The 18,602-nt window shown below is 41.8% G+C and overlaps 1 protein-coding gene across 2 annotated transcripts; it reads left to right on the forward strand.

Moving 5' to 3' along the window:
- Positions 1-1,241: 1,241 nt before the first annotated feature.
- Positions 1,242-18,232, forward strand: kcnh4a (potassium voltage-gated channel, subfamily H (eag-related), member 4a). 2 transcript variants are annotated; one of them, XM_034592494.1, is made up of 16 exons: positions 1,242-1,717; positions 6,370-6,603; positions 6,856-6,987; positions 7,149-7,282; positions 8,277-8,529; positions 10,146-10,303; positions 11,786-11,993; positions 12,773-12,967; positions 13,053-13,252; positions 13,839-14,088; positions 14,187-14,401; positions 14,555-14,593; positions 15,685-16,055; positions 16,146-16,225; positions 16,313-16,389; positions 16,835-18,232. In XM_034592494.1, exons 1-16 carry the CDS (start codon positions 1,642-1,644, stop codon positions 17,789-17,791), a joined length of 3,579 nt encoding a protein of 1,192 aa, XP_034448385.1. In that variant the 5' UTR covers positions 1,242-1,641; the 3' UTR covers positions 17,792-18,232. The 2 variants fall into 2 exon arrangements, with proteins under 2 accessions (XP_034448385.1, XP_034448386.1); XM_034592495.1 differs by lacking the exon at positions 14,555-14,593.
- The last annotated feature ends 370 nt before the right edge of the window (positions 18,233-18,602 follow it).

Raw genomic sequence — 18,602 nt, forward strand, 5'->3', positions numbered from 1 at the left:
TAAGGTAAAAACTTTCTGATCACTATATCAGTATTTAACACCCACACCTTCTTTGACTTCCTTAGAAATGTCTGTGTGTGGGATTGCTGTTGCCATTGGAGACATGTATCATTGGCCCATTAACCTTGGCAAACACAGATATGCACACGCACACACACACCCATATATATATAAATACAGGTTGTTGGTTTATTATGGGGACATTTCATTGATTTGCCTTTTCTTCGTCTTCACCACTTTATGCTGTTTGAAATTGCAGTGTGCACAGAGCGGGGGGAAAGCAGCTGTGTGATCAGTCATTCATTTGGCACCTGAGACTAGTTTGACACATGGCGGAGCAACCGATGAGAGAAAAGGAGGAAACAGTAAAGAACAAATGCTGCTCATGCACTTGAATTGTTCTCCCACCATTAGTTTCCTGCTTGTGTGGTTTATTAAAGATAAGCTCAATCTTATAAAATGGTGCTTATAAATATTGTATATATTTGCAAGCTGACCATATTTAAAATACCATTTGATATTAAAACCCAACGTCGATTTTTTAATTGGCTGTATTGCTTTTTGACCTTTTCATGGATAAGATGGGAGGCAATAATGAAATGTCAGGTCTCATTGGGTTAGCGATTATCCACAGCAGCTTTACTATATGAAGACAAACTACACAAAGAACCAGGGTATGTTCAGAAATACATGTTGGTTTGTATTGGTTTACTGTATAACAGCAACTATGTGTGTATAGGGTGCCTGTTCGTGTACATGTTGTAAACACAATGTGATACAGCTTCGGGTGATTCAGACGACACCCTGATAGATCCTCCATTGTGGCGTCGGTGAATCATCCGGAGCTGTGCTTTATTCAGCGTGACCTCTGACCTCCATGTGTCCACACAATGGTCGGAGCCCAAAACAAAAGCTCAATACAGACACCAAATAAGTGGGATCATCGTCTCGTCCTCTCATGCTGCAGAACATCCACAACGGCCGACGCATGCTGAGGCTTTCAATGTGTGTGCCTGTGTGTGATCTGTAATCGCAAGCACACAAAACAGCATTTCCTAACTGCCAAAACTGATTTTCAGAAAAGGCACAGTGGAGAGCTAGAGCGAGAGCAGAAAGATAAAGAAAGTGATTTCTAATAACTTCTCTGGGGAGTAAGAAGTAGGAGGACGCAAGTTCTGTGAGAGAGAGAGAGAGAGAGAGAGAGAGAGAGAGAGAGAGAGAGAGAGAGAGAGAGAGAGAGAGAGAGAGAGAACTGATATATTGACAGCGTGTGGAAGAGGAAGAGGGAGGGACGGAGAGAGAGAGAGGAAGGGGAGTCAGGGGCTGTAGGAACCATGGTGAGTGGAGTTAGACTGTGTGAAGAGAAGCTGAGGCTCCACTGTGACACTGGAAGCAGAGCTGAGAGCAGAGCTGGGAGCAGAGGGACTTGCAGCTGAACCTGAAAGCTCCTGAATCAATACCGAGACAGAAGCTTTGGAGAGAAGTCCTGCAACAACAAAAAAAAAAGATGTCAGTGGTCTCCTCTGGACCGCAGAGGATAGAAAGAACACACTGCACTCACACACTCCGATAGAACCTCACAGAAGAGGCACTGTGGTTCTCTTTGGGGAATGGTGACAAACTACTGTCTCTTAGTACAAGATGCCTGTGATGAAGGGCCTCCTCGCCCCACAAAACACCTTCCTGGATAGCATTGCGAACCACTTTGATGGCACGCGTAAGTATATTATGGATATTTCTATTATAGCTCTTTATTTGGTGATATTAATCTCAGAATGCCTTTTATTACTTGTAAGTGTACATGAACGCTATGTTGCGTGTGCAATGGCCATTGTTGGACTTCTTTGGAATACTGTGCTACAATCAGTGTGTGTCCAACTTTTCTCTGGGGACGCATGTATTCAAATGTTGTAACTGTGTTGCCTGCAAATGTTTTCGTCTCAGTTCTAAGGATGCAACTCCACCAGCTACGCCTCCATCATCAAGGCTACATAGCCTGTGGCATTTCTTCAACCCACTTTAAAGTTGTGACTGACACTGAAAAACACTGCTTTGGACAAATGTGCCCAACAGTTGTGACATCCAATTATAATGCTGCGAGTTACGACGGCAAACCAGAGCTCGAAATGGAGAAGGACAGTGCAAAGCCGAGGAGCCGCTGGTTGAGCCATTGTGTTGCTTATTAGGATTATTCGACGCTGAAATGTATGCATTGCACAGTCAAGGGGCTCCTTGCACCTTGCTCTCCGTGCTAATTGAAATCCTTCAACAGTAACATCAAGGCTGCGTAGCTCGTGCTCATCATTCTTCTATAATGTATTCTTTTCAATTTAAAACAGTGGATTCAGGGCTCTGTTGTCATGGCACAGACGGCCTATTGTGACATATGTCTGCATTTACCCCGACCCCAACCTTGATCATTTCTTTGCACATCATTTTCTTTCTCTTTCGAGTCAAGCGGAGGTGTAAAGGTTGCAGGAGAGGTGCAATAAAATCAGAGTTAAATGCTGATAGGCTAAGGAGACGTTAATGTTTTGGTGAAATTTGGCTTTTTGATGCTGCTGAATGTTTGATATCTCAGCGGTCACATTATATCTTTCGTTTAACAACAGGTCCTTTGAAAATAACTGGTGGGATTGTGCAGAAGCTTTGGTATTATGTTGATGGGTAGAAAAATAACCTAATGATCTGCAATCAGTTGAAACATGACTGACAAAATGACACTTTTGGGGATTTTGATTCTTAATTTTCTTATTTTATTTTTTCCATTTATTGAGTTCAAACTTTAATGTTAAATCGTACACATCTAAAACATGATGTGTTTTAAACCCTGAGAAAGAAAGTATCTCATGAGCTATTTTTAGCTACAACACGGAGACCAGTAACTAGTGAAGGCTGGTATCTCATGCCCCTCACGTCCTTTTTTGCATAAAACACGCTGCACCTGGAGGACATGAATGAAATGTAGTAGATGCACCGCTCACTTATGCACATGGAGTTTGCTGGTGTTTGCTTTTGCATTATTAAAATACAGAGGGTTGGTTGTTTGTTTTTCATGCTTAGACAATGATGTTCCTCCTCGTTCCATCCATTATGGACCATTGTATTATTGTATCCTGCTCTACTAGTCCATGTCTCCATTATTGAGCCATACAGAATTGAAAGTCATCAGCAGACTCCAGAACATAATGTGACAGGCTGTGAATGGGTCGGACTGTCCATCACAGCTTAGCAAATTCACAAGTTCACTGCGATGACACTTTCTCCGTCTGGATCTCCCGATCACACACATGCATCCTCCAGTGCCCTTTTTCACATCACCCTGCCCTTTCTTTCACACACACACACACACACACACACACACACACACACACACACACACACACACACACACACACACACACACACACACACACACGCCCAATACCCCAGTATCAGATGTGGAAGTGAACCGATTGACCGAGCAGCTGGGAGGTGAAGCCTCTAACTGTCAACATGTTGCTTCGGAGCACGATTCTAGTCCGAGAACTGCCTCGAATGTGTCTCAGTGGACTCGAAAGCTTTTTCTGTGTGAGGACGTCTCTTTTGAGGACGAGAGGGTAACTGCAGAGCTAAAAGTCTTATTTTCAACTCAGGTCTCTGAAGAGATAATAAATACAGTACAAATGCCCCCCGGTGTGACTGTGCACCGAGGCCGGGCTCAGGGGAATGGAGCTGGTATTCACATGACCCTGATATGTGAGCAGGGAAATTAATTGAGATAAATTATGCAGAGGGGTAATCAAATATCATCAGGGGTCCTGCTCAGTCACCCTCTTTGGAATCTGAGACATGACTATTCATCTAATCGATCACCATCTACAAATATAGGTAATTAACGAAAAATAATATTTGCACTCTGTAGACATCAGGGTCTAGAGAGTCATTAATCTAGATATTAAATGTTTTTACTGGCATAACTTTACAGTAGCAGGCATTGAAAGCTTTTTTTGTATTCCTCTCTGTCGACAGTCTCTTCTGCTAATTGCTCGAGTAGGTGTTTAAATAGCACGTTTCTCCTCTTCACACTTCTGTCGTTGATAATTGGGGATAATCATTGCTTTAGAGTGATTGCAGTTTAAACTAAAGGAATCCAATGCATGGGGTGATTGACAAATGGAAGGGAAGAAGCAACGATAAGAAATTACAAACCTCCTGTAATTGCCCACCTCACATGCGCCCCCATTTTCTAATCTTCGACGTGAACGTTTCTTGACAAGAAATCCCTTTGAGTGAGTTTCACTGCCAGTCAGACTCAGGCAGACTGAGAGGGGAGACATAGACTAAAGGGAGCTAGACTAGATACCATTTTCCAGATCTCAGGGAGTGCCATCACAACAACTGTCAAACAATAAAGTATCTCGAATCTCTTGAAGTGGGAGAGTTTGATTCAACCCAGATTAAACTTTGTTCCTGAGGATTACAGTTGACAATAATCTGCTTGATTAACTGATGAGTCTGAACAGTTTATATTGAAAGACAATCAGGCACAGGGGGTTTCAGAGACTGGGCATTTTATCTTTACAGAATCCTCCACTGTATCTGAAGCTATTAATGCTGATCCTTCACTGGATACATCTGTGTTTCAGGGGGGCACAGTATCTCGGTAACCTTACAAACTGCAGCCATTTGTTCACCGCAAATTGCTATGGCAACACAAGCATGGAAAGATCTTAATTTAGTTTCTTGTGAGACTAACTGTAAACATATCAGGAATAATACATCATGTCTCTAATTGCATTTCTTTGCCTCAGGAACAATTAAAATACATCAGGTGAGACTATAGCTGTGTGCACCTGAACAAACCATCAGTCTGTGTTTGCTCTCTGAGCTTTGGAGGAGAGCACAAAGCATCACTCATTAAAACTCGCCGCAGCACAGATGTCCGGCATTGTCCTCTCACTTATAACATCATCATTATAGTGTTGGGCGGTATGTTTAAACAAATATTTTAGTTTGACATTTAATCTGCTTGCGCTCCATGTGCACCAGAATGAACAAGTGAAAGGAAACACCCTTCATTGGACACGACCTGTCTCTTGTGAAGTGAAAGTAAACCTGCACTAGTCAGAGAACGATGATTATCGTTATTTCGCTTTACAGTCGACAAGAAGGGGAGTGGACCTGTATCGTTTAGGATTTTTACACATCACTCTGCAGCACATAAGCAGGTTTAAAAAAAGGGACTGAAGATGGACTACTTTATTTCTCTATACATAGAGTATGTGTAGTTTCAATAGACAGAAATGTACATCAGTCTGCTCTCTGTGCACTAACAGTTCTCATACTACATGATTTCAGAGGTAGATTCTTTCTATTCACATTTCTTACAGCCATCCTAGTGTTGCTATTTGACTATTCTGTGTTTTAGTGAATACAAATTTTACACCAAGCCTCAGTTTGAATAAATGATTTCTTTAAACGCAGGGTTTCATGATTATTCGTTTTGCCACCTACACATCCTGCCCTAAAATGACTCCTCAATGTTCCAGCAGTTAGCAGTAATACTCACAGTTCTTTTTTAATGCCCAAAGGATTTCAATGTCAAGTATCTGACTGAATTGTTTTCACAGAGATCTTCACCTCCACCATTAAAACCATTCTTAAGACCTAGAAGCTCTCTCCTGTTATATAAACACTGCATATTAAAGTTTTAATTCAACTGTGATCGGAAGCTGTGTTAGAGAGAAAAAGATTTTCTGCCACATGGTGGGCATTGTTAAATTAAGCAATCTTCTGTGGAAGTAATAGCCTTTTGACTTCCCAAATCAATGTCCCAAACTATTTTGAATATAGATGTATCACAAATAAATAAATTTAAAAAATAAAACTTGTGTAGAACAACTTTTCTTCGGGCATCTGTTTGAATTGGATTGAAGACCAAGGACAAGACAAAACCAAGTAAAGACCATGAAGAGACAAGACCAAGAAGAGACAGGAGAGGACCGAGACGAGACAATGAAGAGGCAAGACAAGACCAAGGACAAGACAAAACCAAGTCGAGACCATGAAGAGACAAGACCAAGATGGGACAAAGACAAGACCAAGACAAGGACAAGTAAAAGATAAGACCAGGTATAATTATTAGACCAAGACCATGGACAAGATCAATGAGAAGACCAAAACCGAGGAGAAGACCAAGGACAAGAAAACGAGACAAGAGTCCCCCCCCCCCCAGCCCCCCTATTTTCATTGCTGCAACTGTGTCAAACTGCATCACAGCTGTGCAGTCAGAAAACAATATTGCCACTTGCTCACCTGTCTTTGTGATTCCTCAATTAAATTATGAATTTGTTTCACCTCCATCCTTGTTTTTTATTTATCTTGCAGACAGTAACTTTCTACTGGGAAATGCTCAGGGTCGCCACGGTTACCCCATTGTGTACTGCTCTGATGGGTTCTGCGAGCTGACCGGCTTTGTGCGGATTGAGGTGATGCAGAAAACCTGTACCTGCATTTTCCTTCACGGCGTCGAGACCAATGAAAGTGCAATCCAGCAGCTGGACAAAGCTCTGGAGGGACAGCGGGAGTACCAGGCAGAAGTCTGCTTTTACCGGAAAAATGGTGAGGAGGACTCATCTGTTCACCCAGATTGGCCGTGCATTCTGGAGCGCAGACTTTGATTGATCTAACCTGACCTGAAGAGTGTTTGGTTGTGGGGGTTTTTCAGCCATTTCCCTGGTCTTCACACAGACACAAAATTAAAAAAAACAATGTTACTCCAGAATCAATAGGAATGCAATCATTTTTTGGGGGTATAAACTGTAGAGATGTATTGTTGGATAACAAGATTAATAACTTTTTTGATATCCTCAGGAAACCCATTTTGGTGCCTCCTGGATATTGTTCCAATTAAAAATGAGAAAAGTGAGGTGGTGCTGTTCCTGTTATCCTTCAAAGATGTCAGTGAATCGCATGAGAAAAGCTGTCACTACGCCCAAGGAGAAGGTGAGGCCTGCACGTCTTAGCAGTTAGCAGTCCTATTTTAATTGACTACTTCAACTTCAAAATGTCATGTTGCCACTGCTTGTTTTTTAAATCGTTCAAAGACAAATGGAATACGTCTCAATTTACATTTATTCTTGGGCCGTTATGGTTTTCGCCCACAGGTACGTCGGAGGCTGCTTACCAAGGCAGGAAAAGCAACCAATCTCACTTCTCCCAAGCTCGGGAGAGGGGAAGGACAATTCTGCACCACCTGACCAACCTGTTCACCAAGAGGGGCAACAGGAAACTGACTGATGTGAGTCAAAGCCATAGCTTCAAGATAATTAAAGCTACAATATACAGTCTCAATATTTCATTATTCATTCTTACCAAGGGATGTGTGGGTGCTTTTCTTTAAATAGTATTTGCTAAGTATTTGCTGAACTTTTAAGTAAGTTAAATATACTTAAAGTATTCAAATTAAAAGTGCTGTAGCCTTTCCCATAATACAATGGTCTACTACATCATTATGGCTGCGTTTGCATCTGCTGCTGCAGGTGCACTTGCTCTCATCAAAGGAGGCGGAATCTAATGTTTCCTGCCCACTCTGATTGGATCAGTGGCCCAATTGGACTCTATTTATTAATTTTACTTTTAAAAATATAAAAATAAAGTTAACATGTAACACAATCCTTTGCAAAAACTGTAGTGGAGCAAACAGTACACATATTTCCTGATTTATGTATCGAAGTAAAACTGAAAAGTACCTGGTATTAAATCTAAATTGGTACAGTAATGAAGTAATTGTACTTTGTTAACCCCATCACTGGTGTATGGTGAGTGTTAATCTCACATATGATTTTAATGTTACTAACACGAGACATTCAAAAACCCTCTTTAAACCACTGGTGTCCAATCAACAATCACGTGCCTATAATTTCCTTATTCAAGTTCACTCGAAATTGATTACAAATCTTTTGAAGTTAATGAAAATGGTTGATCATTGGCTGTTTAACCAGCCGCGCTCAGTGCTTCATGCTGAGCTTATTAATATATGCAGACACAGGGGGAAATGAATTTATTCATCCTGTTTCATTTTCAGATTTGGTTTCATTTATCCAAAGGATTCATTATTCCTCTGGGTTTAAGGTGGCCGTAAACATAATGCAGGCAGTAAGTTCATCAAACAAGCTTCCTCTCTCCAACTGAGGACCACTACTCTCCCACCTCACCAGGATGTCAATGAAATACACATTTTGATCTCATGACTTCCACCTCCCGCAGAGTCAATTTTCTCGTGGTCCTTTCAGAGTGTGTTCCAGAAGCCGTCTCTACCTGAGTACAAGGTTGCGGCCGTGAAGAAGTCACGCTTCATCCTGCTGCACTACAGCATCTCCAAGGCCCTGTGGGATTGGCTCATTCTACTGGCGACCTTCTACGTCGCTGTCACCGTGCCTTACGACGTCTGCTTTGCCAGTCATGACCAGGACAGCGACCACCACTCGCTCATCAATCAAAGCACTAAAGGCAGTGACATAGCCGTGGAGGTGCTCTTCATACTTGGTAATGATTCGTTTGATAAAACTATTGCAATCGACAATTTTAGGACCTTGAAAAAAAATAGATTTCATTCATTTTGAATATTTCTTCTTCTTTCAGTAAGATAATTGGTAGATCGAACCCCTATAATTTTAGAGCAACATCTTTTAAAGTGATTGCGTGCTGTGCACCAGCTGACCTCTGTGGTGAAGCATCTTGAGCGGCGTTATGAAGCGACAACAATGCGCTTCATAACTGTATATTCCAGTGCATCTGCAGTGGTTACCTTGGCAATAGCTACCACATGAACCCCCTACCTTTCCTCGCCCACTCAGGGCGTCTCTGTTGCCCCCGGTTACGAATAATAATTAGATTTCTCTCACTTCCTTCCATTTTTCCTCCAAAGGAAGTGTGATAGCACATCTGTCGCGAGGCTCTGTGACTTCTCTTTCTCTCTCTTAACACGTTTGAGGACAGACAGTCTGTGATATATGTGCTCAAATTAACTCACCTGGCATCACATGCTGTCGCTCACTCTTTCACCTACTTACTTTTTGTGAAAGTGAATCATTTTCCTGCAATTCTCACTGGAGATATCGAGTGTTCAACGGCCATCAAACATTGGAATATGTCTCCAGCTGAGCTTAAAACTTGCACAGACTTTCACTCTATCTCCCGTGGAGTAAACATTAATCTGACCATGATTCCGATTTTGAATTGTGTTGAATTGCAATTTTTCCGATATATTGAATGAATGTGCTGATATATGTTGATGTGTACATGTAGATTTGTCTGCATAACTGTTTGTGTTTGTTTGTTGAGTCTTTGATGGTGTTGTATGTAAATTTATGTTTTTGTACTTGGTGTGTTTTAGATTTAGTGTGTACCTGCCCAAGGACTGCAGATGGAAATTAGCTGATAGATAAATCATCACTTCTCTTTTGGAGACTAATGTTTTTGTGCATTGTCCTTGTTTGATAAAATACAATTTAAAAAATGTGGCGCAATGCTCAATGTTGAAGACCTGTCCCTGAACCAGTTTCATTTAGCTTCACAAACACTCTCTCCATTGAGCCTCGCTGCAAGAAACAACTCTCTCCAAGTGAAAATAAATTGCCAAGGATGTGTCATGTAAATTATCACAGTATTGCAATTCTCCTTGTATTAATTTGCACAAACAAGTAAAAAGAAATGTCCATAATATCAGCCCTCAATCAACTGTGTTGTCTAATCATTAATGTCCAGCTGGTATGGACCTAACCTAACTTGCCTTAGCTGTTAACAGTATAGTATTTATAAAGTGTTTCTTCCTGGTCTCCCTTTATTACAGATTTTGAAAACTTGTATAACGAGTATACTGTAATATTAAAACTAATATTAACAGTTAATTTTATACTGCTTATGGATGAAGTGGTTTAAAAGGTGTACTTGGCCCTCTTTTATAAATAGTCTTACTAAACTGTTTAACTAAAAACCACAGTTTCATGGATTTGTGAATATTTTTTGGACGATTTTTAAATTGGTAATTTTCTTTCTGCCTGAACAACAATCCCAGTAAACTTCCAAACTGCTTATATTACACCTTAAATGTGTCTTACAATCATGAATTATTTTTTTTTATGTATTACTTTGCGCCTCAGATATTATCCTGAATTTCCGCACCACCTACGTGAGTCAGTCGGGACAGGTGGTGTACGACGCCCGCTCCATCTACCTCCATTACTGCACCACTTGGTTCTTCGTGGATCTGATCGCAGCTTTGCCCTTCGACCTCCTCTACGCTTTCAACATCACTGTGGTAATAAAATGACCGGCACCACTCTGTCGGCACCCAGGGTTTTATAACTGTCTGTCTCTTTAAATGCACAAACTTTAAGACTAGCAATGTTTTTGTGTTGTTCCTCCAGAGCAGTGGACTGGAGGTGATTATCCACATTCACTTCACTGAGCTTTCTCGCTTTAGTTATATCGTCTAAGAGGAACACTGGTACTTCCTGCGGATTAGTCGTACTTTGCCAGAGGCCTTAGCTGACTCATAAAGACATCTCTCTGACTCTGGTTAAAAAAATAAATAATGCTATTATTAACAATAAACTCATGCTTCACAATAGATGCTATTATAAGATAGCACATTTTGGTTAGATGAGAGGTTGGGACACACCATATGTTATACTAATGAATACTTACACAGATTATGTCATTATATTAATTTCTTATCCTTAAGCTTCTATTGCCCCCCCGTTAGATTTAATAGATATATCTGACTCATTTTCAGGATTGAGAATAAATTGGGCAAAGACTGAATTTATACCTCTATTACAAATGGTAGACAAGACATTCCTGGAGACTACCCCATTCAATATTGTCCTAGATAAATTGGCGAGTTTGGTTATTGTAACTAAAAGTAAGCTGCAGTTATTCAAGTGTATTTTGGACAAAAAGATGAAACAATTGAAAAATAACATAGAGTTTTGGAAAACGTTAACTATTTTTACTGTGAGATGTATTAATGCCATAAAGATGGTAACATTGTTTTTTAAATTTATTTTTCAGTAAATCCCAGTGAGCGGTTATGCCGTTGTTGCCGCCCATCGCAGCAACCTGGAAGAAATGCATCCTTGATAACCGGTTGAGCAGCCCTCCTGCAAGCATTCATGTCTCCCAGCTCTCCTTAATAGCGCAACAAAAATTAAAAAGACATCAACGAGAACAATTACCCCATAATCCAGAACTCCTTAAAGGTTTGGTATATGGTGTTGTCTATAATGAAAGCCCCTAAAATGTATCTGGAAACTGATTCCACACAGTTTTCACAACATAAAGAAAGAAGGGTATAATCTATCTAAGAAATTTCTGTATTAATGACCACCTCTGCAGCGGAGGTTTCCACTTGCATCTTGTAATCTTTTCAGTTTTCTTCAACTGCGACATTTTGAAGGCCTCATGTCCCAAATGAATGATCAGCACCCAGATCCTAATGCTGTGGACAATCTTTAAACTGTATTGAACCATATACTAAAGGCGCTGTTTCTTGTTGCGAAATTGACATATTCTATTATCAGATTCATTCAGGGAGGACTGAAGGAGGTAGTTCACAGTAGTTCTATGAATGCCAAGCAAGCTTTGATTCAGTTCAACATTGTGCACAGATTGCACTTGTGTCCTACAAGACTGCAGAAGATATTCAAGGATATTCGACCCCCCTTTTGTCGAATGATCAAGGGACTTTGACTAATCTGATCCAGCTTTTATATCCTGTTCTCCCTTTCCTCAACTTTAGACCTCGCTTGTGCATTTGTTGAAGACGGTCCGTCTGCTGCGTCTGCTGCGCCTCTTGCAGAAATTGGATCGTTACTCTCAGTACAGCGCCGTGGTCCTGACCCTGCTCATGTCTGTGTTTGCTCTGCTGGCTCACTGGATGGCTTGTGTCTGGTACGTCATCGGACGCAAGGAGATAGAGAGCAGTGACCCTGTTACCTGGGACATAGGTGAGCCACATGTGTATGTTTGATAGGTCTCACAAATGATTCAAGAGTGTAATGTTGTTCCTCACTTGTTTGGCATTGCTCAACCGTTTTGAATGCCTCCCCCAGTGGGTTAGTTCTGCACATCTCTTGTCATGCTTGAATGCCTGAAAGCTGCAGCATCATTACAACATCTATCCTGTCTTGTCTGTGCAGAGGAAGTGTAGGTCACAGAGTAATACCATTATATCACCAGTATGAATTATACAACTTCCCATTATATCACCTACCGATGAAGAGAGGGTCATCTGTTGAAGCAGATTTCTAAAATACATGATAACTTTTCATTCAATTTGGATAGTATAGCGGCAAATTTTTCCTGACTCTTGCTGAGGGTTACAGGCAGAGGATGTCGCAACTTGTTGGGAATATAGGCTATACCATACAAATTTAATTGATTGATTGATTGATTGATTGAAATCATAACATACAAAATCTCAAGGCTCTTTACATAATATTATGAGACCCTAAAAATTATAGAGTAAAAACCAACAATTTTACAATGAGCATGCACTTTTGTGACTGTGGCTACTTGAAGACACCTCTCTGAGAACTGGGCGGCCATCTGCCTCGACCAGTTGGGGTGAGCGGAGTAAAATGGGGGAGAAAGGAGAGGTGGGTGAAAAAGAGGGGAGAGAAGAGAGACTAGAAACAGTTGTGCAACCGTCATATTTAAGCTGTCAGAATGGTTGAATTTAGTTTAGTCGCCTGAGATCCAACCATGTTCTGACCTCATCCACCAGGCTGGCTTCAGGAGTTGGGAAAGCGTCTGGAGACCCCATACATCAACAGCACCATGGGTGGTCCCTCCATGCCGAGTGCCTATATCGCCTCTCTCTACTTCACCCTCAGCAGCCTCACCAGTGTCGGTTTTGGCAACGTCTGTGCCAATACGGACGCAGAGAAAATCTTCTCCATCTGCATCATGCTCATGGGTGGTGGGTTCACAGAAAATTCACCAAGTTATGATAAATGTTCTGAGAAAACACCATGAACGTCAGCCGCTCTCCCTCCCTCCTGCAGCCCTGATGCATGCAGTGGTCTTCGGCAACGTGACAGCCATCATCCAGCGCATGTACTCGCGGCGCTCGCTCTATCACACCCGAATGAAGGACCTGAAGGACTTCATCCGTGTGCATCGGCTACCTCAGCAGCTGAAGCAGAGAATGTTGGAGTACTTTCAGGCCACCTGGTCGGTCAACAATGGCATCAACGCCAATGAGGTGGGTGACAGATCAGAAATTAGCAGTGTAGTGTGGTTCATTTGGTTAAAGTAACCTTTTACCTCAGATTTAATCAAATATTAGTTTAATAACTTTTTAATAAGTAACTCTAAATGAGCTTATGACTGAGTAGGTTGCAGTAATGTATTTTTGTGCGGGTGCTAGATTCATGAAATGTGGGTCATCTCCAAAATTCTCCGGAGTCTTAATCCATTTCCTTAAGTAGATGACACATCAGTTACAATACCAGCACCGATCTAGGAGGAGTACCCTGTAATTACAAGGGTAGGAGTTGAAATATAGAGAGTACTCATTAACACCCTCGCCATTGCCATCTGTAGGTAATTTATTCACTGTTGAAGGTAGCAGACACTGTGGCTGGTTTCTGAGAACTTGTTGGCTTTAACACTTCTGTTTTTACTCAGCGGCTTGACACGTCACACGCGTGCATCAAACCACCATGGATCTTTTTTTTGGTGCATGTGTTTAGGGGCAGGGGAAGTATTCAAGTATGCAGTGGACCTGTTGGTACTGTCAGAAGCTGTATACAGACTTGACACCTTCTTTTTCCTGTGTTGTGTTTCAGTTGCTGCATGACTTCCCGGACGAGCTGCGAGCTGACATCGCCATGCATCTGAACAAAGACATCCTGCAGCTGCCTGTGTTTGAGCGAGCAAGCAGAGGGTGTCTGCGCTCCCTCTCCCTGCACATCAAGACCTCCTTCTGCGCACCAGGAGAATATCTCATCCGCCACGGAGATGCCCTACAAGCCAACTATTTCGTCTGCTCGGGTTCCCTGGAGGTTCTGAAAGACACCATGGTCTTAGCCATTCTGGGTCAGTGTGCAACCAAATGTGGAATATTTCCTCTGTTGCTTGTTTTTGCTTCTTTTGCGTTGTTGTATCCCCTCCGCTTAACCCCACATTCTCTGCAGGCAAAGGTGACCTCATCGGGGCTGATCTCCCGGAACGTGACCAGGTGATCAAGACAAACGCAGATGTGAAGGCACTGACCTACTGCGACTTGCAGTACATCAGTGTCAAGGCTTTGATGGAGGTCCTCAGGCTGTACCCAGAGTACGGCAGCCGCTTCAGCTCTGACATCCACCACAACCTCACCTACAACTTGAGAGAGGGCAGCGAAACTGATGTAAGACATCTGATATTTTGTGGAGATCACTGCAGACAGAGACAGAATTCAATTTTCTAGTACCTGCTCTACTGGAAAAATGCCTATAGGCTACTCTACCTCATAGAATATAAAGGTGTAATTCATTGTTAATTTTATCATCTATATCTCCAGGGAGCAGCACGGTTTCCATGGACACCGAGATTGTCTCAGGTATGTGTTCCTCACTAAGCTAATTATTTCAGCTTTGATCTGCCTGATACATCTGGCAGTCAGTTTCAGTACGATCTGTGTTCACATCATAAAACATCGGTCTGCTTCACTGAAAACCTGTTATGATTAATATTGAAAACAGCACATTAAACTGCCTGGACTCACACACACAGCTGAGATAAAAGAGAAAAAAGCAAGTGAAAGACACGGCACAGAGGCCACAGGTGTTATGGAAGTTTTCTGGAAGCTGGTGAAAGGAGAACTCCGGCAGCAGCTGATGTCTTATGCAGAAGATTTTAATGTAGACTTGATGCATCAAGGAGACCAGAACGTGGAACAATATACAAACGCTAACAGAGTAACATGAGTAATTGTCACCCCCATGTCTGAAGATGTCTCCCACAGCATCCGCATATATCTTCCTCTACTTGCGTCACCCATTCTAAAAATTCAGGTACATGAGCTATACAGGCAACATATTGAACTGAAAGTAAGAGCACAAGCTGAGTATGGGATTCTACAAGAGGAAATCTTTGCAACCGTTGTTACCTCTTCCAACGAGGTTATGTTTTCATCCCTGTCCGTTTGTTTGTTGGTTGGTTTGTTTGTAGGATTACGCAAAAACTACAAGACCGATTTCCACAAAACTTATTGAAAGGATGTGGTATGGAAGAAGTCATTCACTTTTGGAGCTGATCACGAACATTAATGGATCTTGATGGGCTCTACTGAGTGACTTTCTAGTTAATTCTGGTTTTTGTTCACACTTCATTATGCACCAGGTATGAGAGATCTTACTGTAGCCCCCAGTGAGATTGTTTTTCAGAAACTTCACATTGCTTGGTAGCTTGAATTCTGATATAAAGAGAGTAGAAATGACCGAATGTAGCTAGACAGCAGATTTTAAAGGACTCTGTACCTACAAATATCTGCCAATTTACACTAGAGATTCATTTCGTCAACACTAAATGTGATGCCACTTTATGTTGAAGCCCTGTTTGTACAGTGACATGATGGTTGTGTTACCCATGAAGAAGACTCCAGGAGCTTCAAATAATTTCAACATATATTCAACTTCCCCCTCTCCTCAGAGTCATGTTTCTGTGGACCACAAGCTGCCATTTATCATTGAGGCAGACTATGCAGAACACGAGGACGACATGAGACACTCTCAGCAGAGAAGAGGGCCTCTGCTGCAGGGAATGGGCAGCCCCGTCCATCAGCGCTGTCTCAGCAGCCTGTTGGGGGAGGAGCTCCACCACATCAACGCACTCCACCTCTGTCGGTCACCTGTCCAAGGCAGCAGAGGCTGCAGCCCCTCTCCTCAGGCATTCAGAGAGAGAGAGGAGCTCTCTCTCTCCCCCTTGCCCAGTCTTACCACTGACACAGACTCGAACCATCGGCCTGCCAAGCTGCTCATGCCATTCTTACCTTGTGTTAGTCCACTGGACCTTAGCCCCAGGTAACCTTGTCATCCTGCTTCATCCAAATATATATCAATATTCAATTTGCATCTATTCAAAGTGATGTGACATAATTTGTGTCTGTGCAGAGTCGTGGATGGAATTGAGGACAATAGTCTCGCATTTCAGTTTAATGTCGAGCAGAGCGAAGCCAAGACTAATTTAACAGGTAAAGTCTCTGCACAGCGAATGAAATGTGAACTACACACTTTAATATTTTTTAATAAAGTACAAACTCATATTTATGCTTTTTCAGAACGGTTACAAGTGAATGCTAACCTGCTTTTGGAAACAGAGGAAGTGAGACAAAACATAAGCAAGCTGAACAAAGAGGTAAGTTCAAAATTAAAACACTGGGTGGAAGGATGTGGTATGGGTAAGGGAAGAATCCATTATATTTTAGTGTGTATCCAGGAATTTCTTTTCACTTAATGTTGCATTTTTCAACATTTGTGTTGATTTCTAAGAATAATATACGTATCTTAATGAAACATCAGGCATGTTTATAGGGGACTGATATTTATGAGTCTGAGAAAAGTGGATCATATCCCAACAAAATCCAAGATATAGCTAATTTAAATGTGGCATCATAAGTGGACTGACACTCAAATCAACTCCAACACGTGAACATAATCTAATTTAAACTGTATGTTTTTAACAACTAGACTTTTATCTTTTCCTTTGAGGTACATATCTGTTTATATCTTTGAGAAACTACATGAAAACATTAAACTTCACATATGCTCCAAGACAACTTTCTATTACTTCTGCTTTTTAGGTGAATAACTTGAACCAAGATGTCTCCAACCTCGCCAAGGAGCTCCATGACATAATGCATTGCCTACAGTCTCATATGGCCATGCTCCATTACAACTCTCCAGGTTCTTCATATTCCTGTGGAATACAGATGGCTCCCAGTCCTAATGTTACTGCTTCCAGTGACTGGCCGCCCCACGTCCCTTTAAACATGGCCACTGGACTGCACCTCCATCATGAAGCCATTAGCCACCCTGCCAGAAACGTGTGTGGCTGCACTGGGATGGCCTCCCAGGGCAGAAGTCCCACCTTGCTGCACTCATTGAGCCCCATGTCGTCCTGTCTACACGTGTGCTGCTCTGACAGAGAAGCGGCCTCAGCTAACAGGCTGCAGAGCCAGTGTGGCCCCTACCCAACCTCCAGAACAACTCCAAACTCTCCTTACATGACCCACTCACATGGTCAGAGGTGTCCATCCCTGTTGGGCCTCAGCTCTGCCTTCAGTAGCTTCCCGGTGGTTTGTCAGGCCCCACAGGTGGCCTACAATGCCTCTGTTCCCACAATGAGCAACACTCTTCCCATATGTTCCCCAGTAAATACTGGCTACACCCATCCTTCTCTGGGTGTTCAAACCAACTCTGACCCTACACATAATCAGACCAGGTCCCAGACACCCATCCATTCCTCTGTCACCCCCTCAAGTCAGCCACAGTATCACACTGCTTTCAGCTCTCTCAACCCTTCAGGAGTCCACACGTCAATATGCACAGGCCACATCCTGGGCCGACAGAGCTCTGTCGATAGTTCCAGACCAAATGAGCCAGTAGGATCCGTCCACCACACACAGGACTTTGCATGTTCTCTGCTGAACCAGGTAGCCGACAGGACTGACAATGTAGAAACACAGCACATGAGTTCTCCAGCTCTAGAAGTTCAACCACTTCTCTTAGAAATGGAGGGAATACAAAACCCACACTGATGACGTCAGTATCTTGTTGTGTTATTGTGTGACAATGATAACTTTATTGTACCTTTCAGTGTAAAGTTCCCATTCAATGAATACACCCACATGCATGAACAACTGTTGAAAGTCTCTGTCACAACTGAATAAAAAAATGTCTTAATGGTTTTTACCATAATAACATTATTTGTGAATTTTGGTTGTGATTACTGGTCTGCAGGATCACAAGATGGATAATGCTTTAACTATCCACAAACATGTAAACCTCTCTGTCTCTCTATAGCATTTCATCGCATATGTGCATTTGTATTATCAGACTCACTGCAATACATTAGTATGCGTACATGTACAGTTAATATTTCCACTTCTGTTATGATACTTTTACAAGTAGAGTATCTGGGTCTGTCAAGCAAACTATGGGTATGCAGCACCACCTAGTGTTGATAAGTGGTTGCAAAATGAAAGGCTGATAATTCACTCTGAACAGAGAGGAACAAACTTGGTTAACTGGAATAGTTGTACTTTTTACTCCATTGCATCTTTTATTATTATTATTATTAGTAGTAGTAGTAGTTTGTACTATAAACATCGTTTTAGATTAATACTCACATTATGTGATTAATCACACAATGCTTTGCTAGAGTTTAAACCAGTTGTTCCCAAATATTTAGATTTGTGTCCCCCATTAGAATTGTTTTAATTATAACCAAACAAACCAAAGAGTGATTTTCCTTTTAATTGTCTGATTGTTTCATGTCCGAGGCCTAAATTGGCAAATATTACGAAGTTAAAACCTTTTTAAAAAATGTGAAAATATGAAGAAAAGAAT

The sequence above is a fragment of the Hippoglossus hippoglossus genome, chromosome 8 (assembly GCF_009819705.1).
Source record: "Hippoglossus hippoglossus isolate fHipHip1 chromosome 8, fHipHip1.pri, whole genome shotgun sequence".
NCBI classification, from domain to species: Eukaryota; Metazoa; Chordata; class Actinopteri; order Pleuronectiformes; family Pleuronectidae; genus Hippoglossus; species Hippoglossus hippoglossus.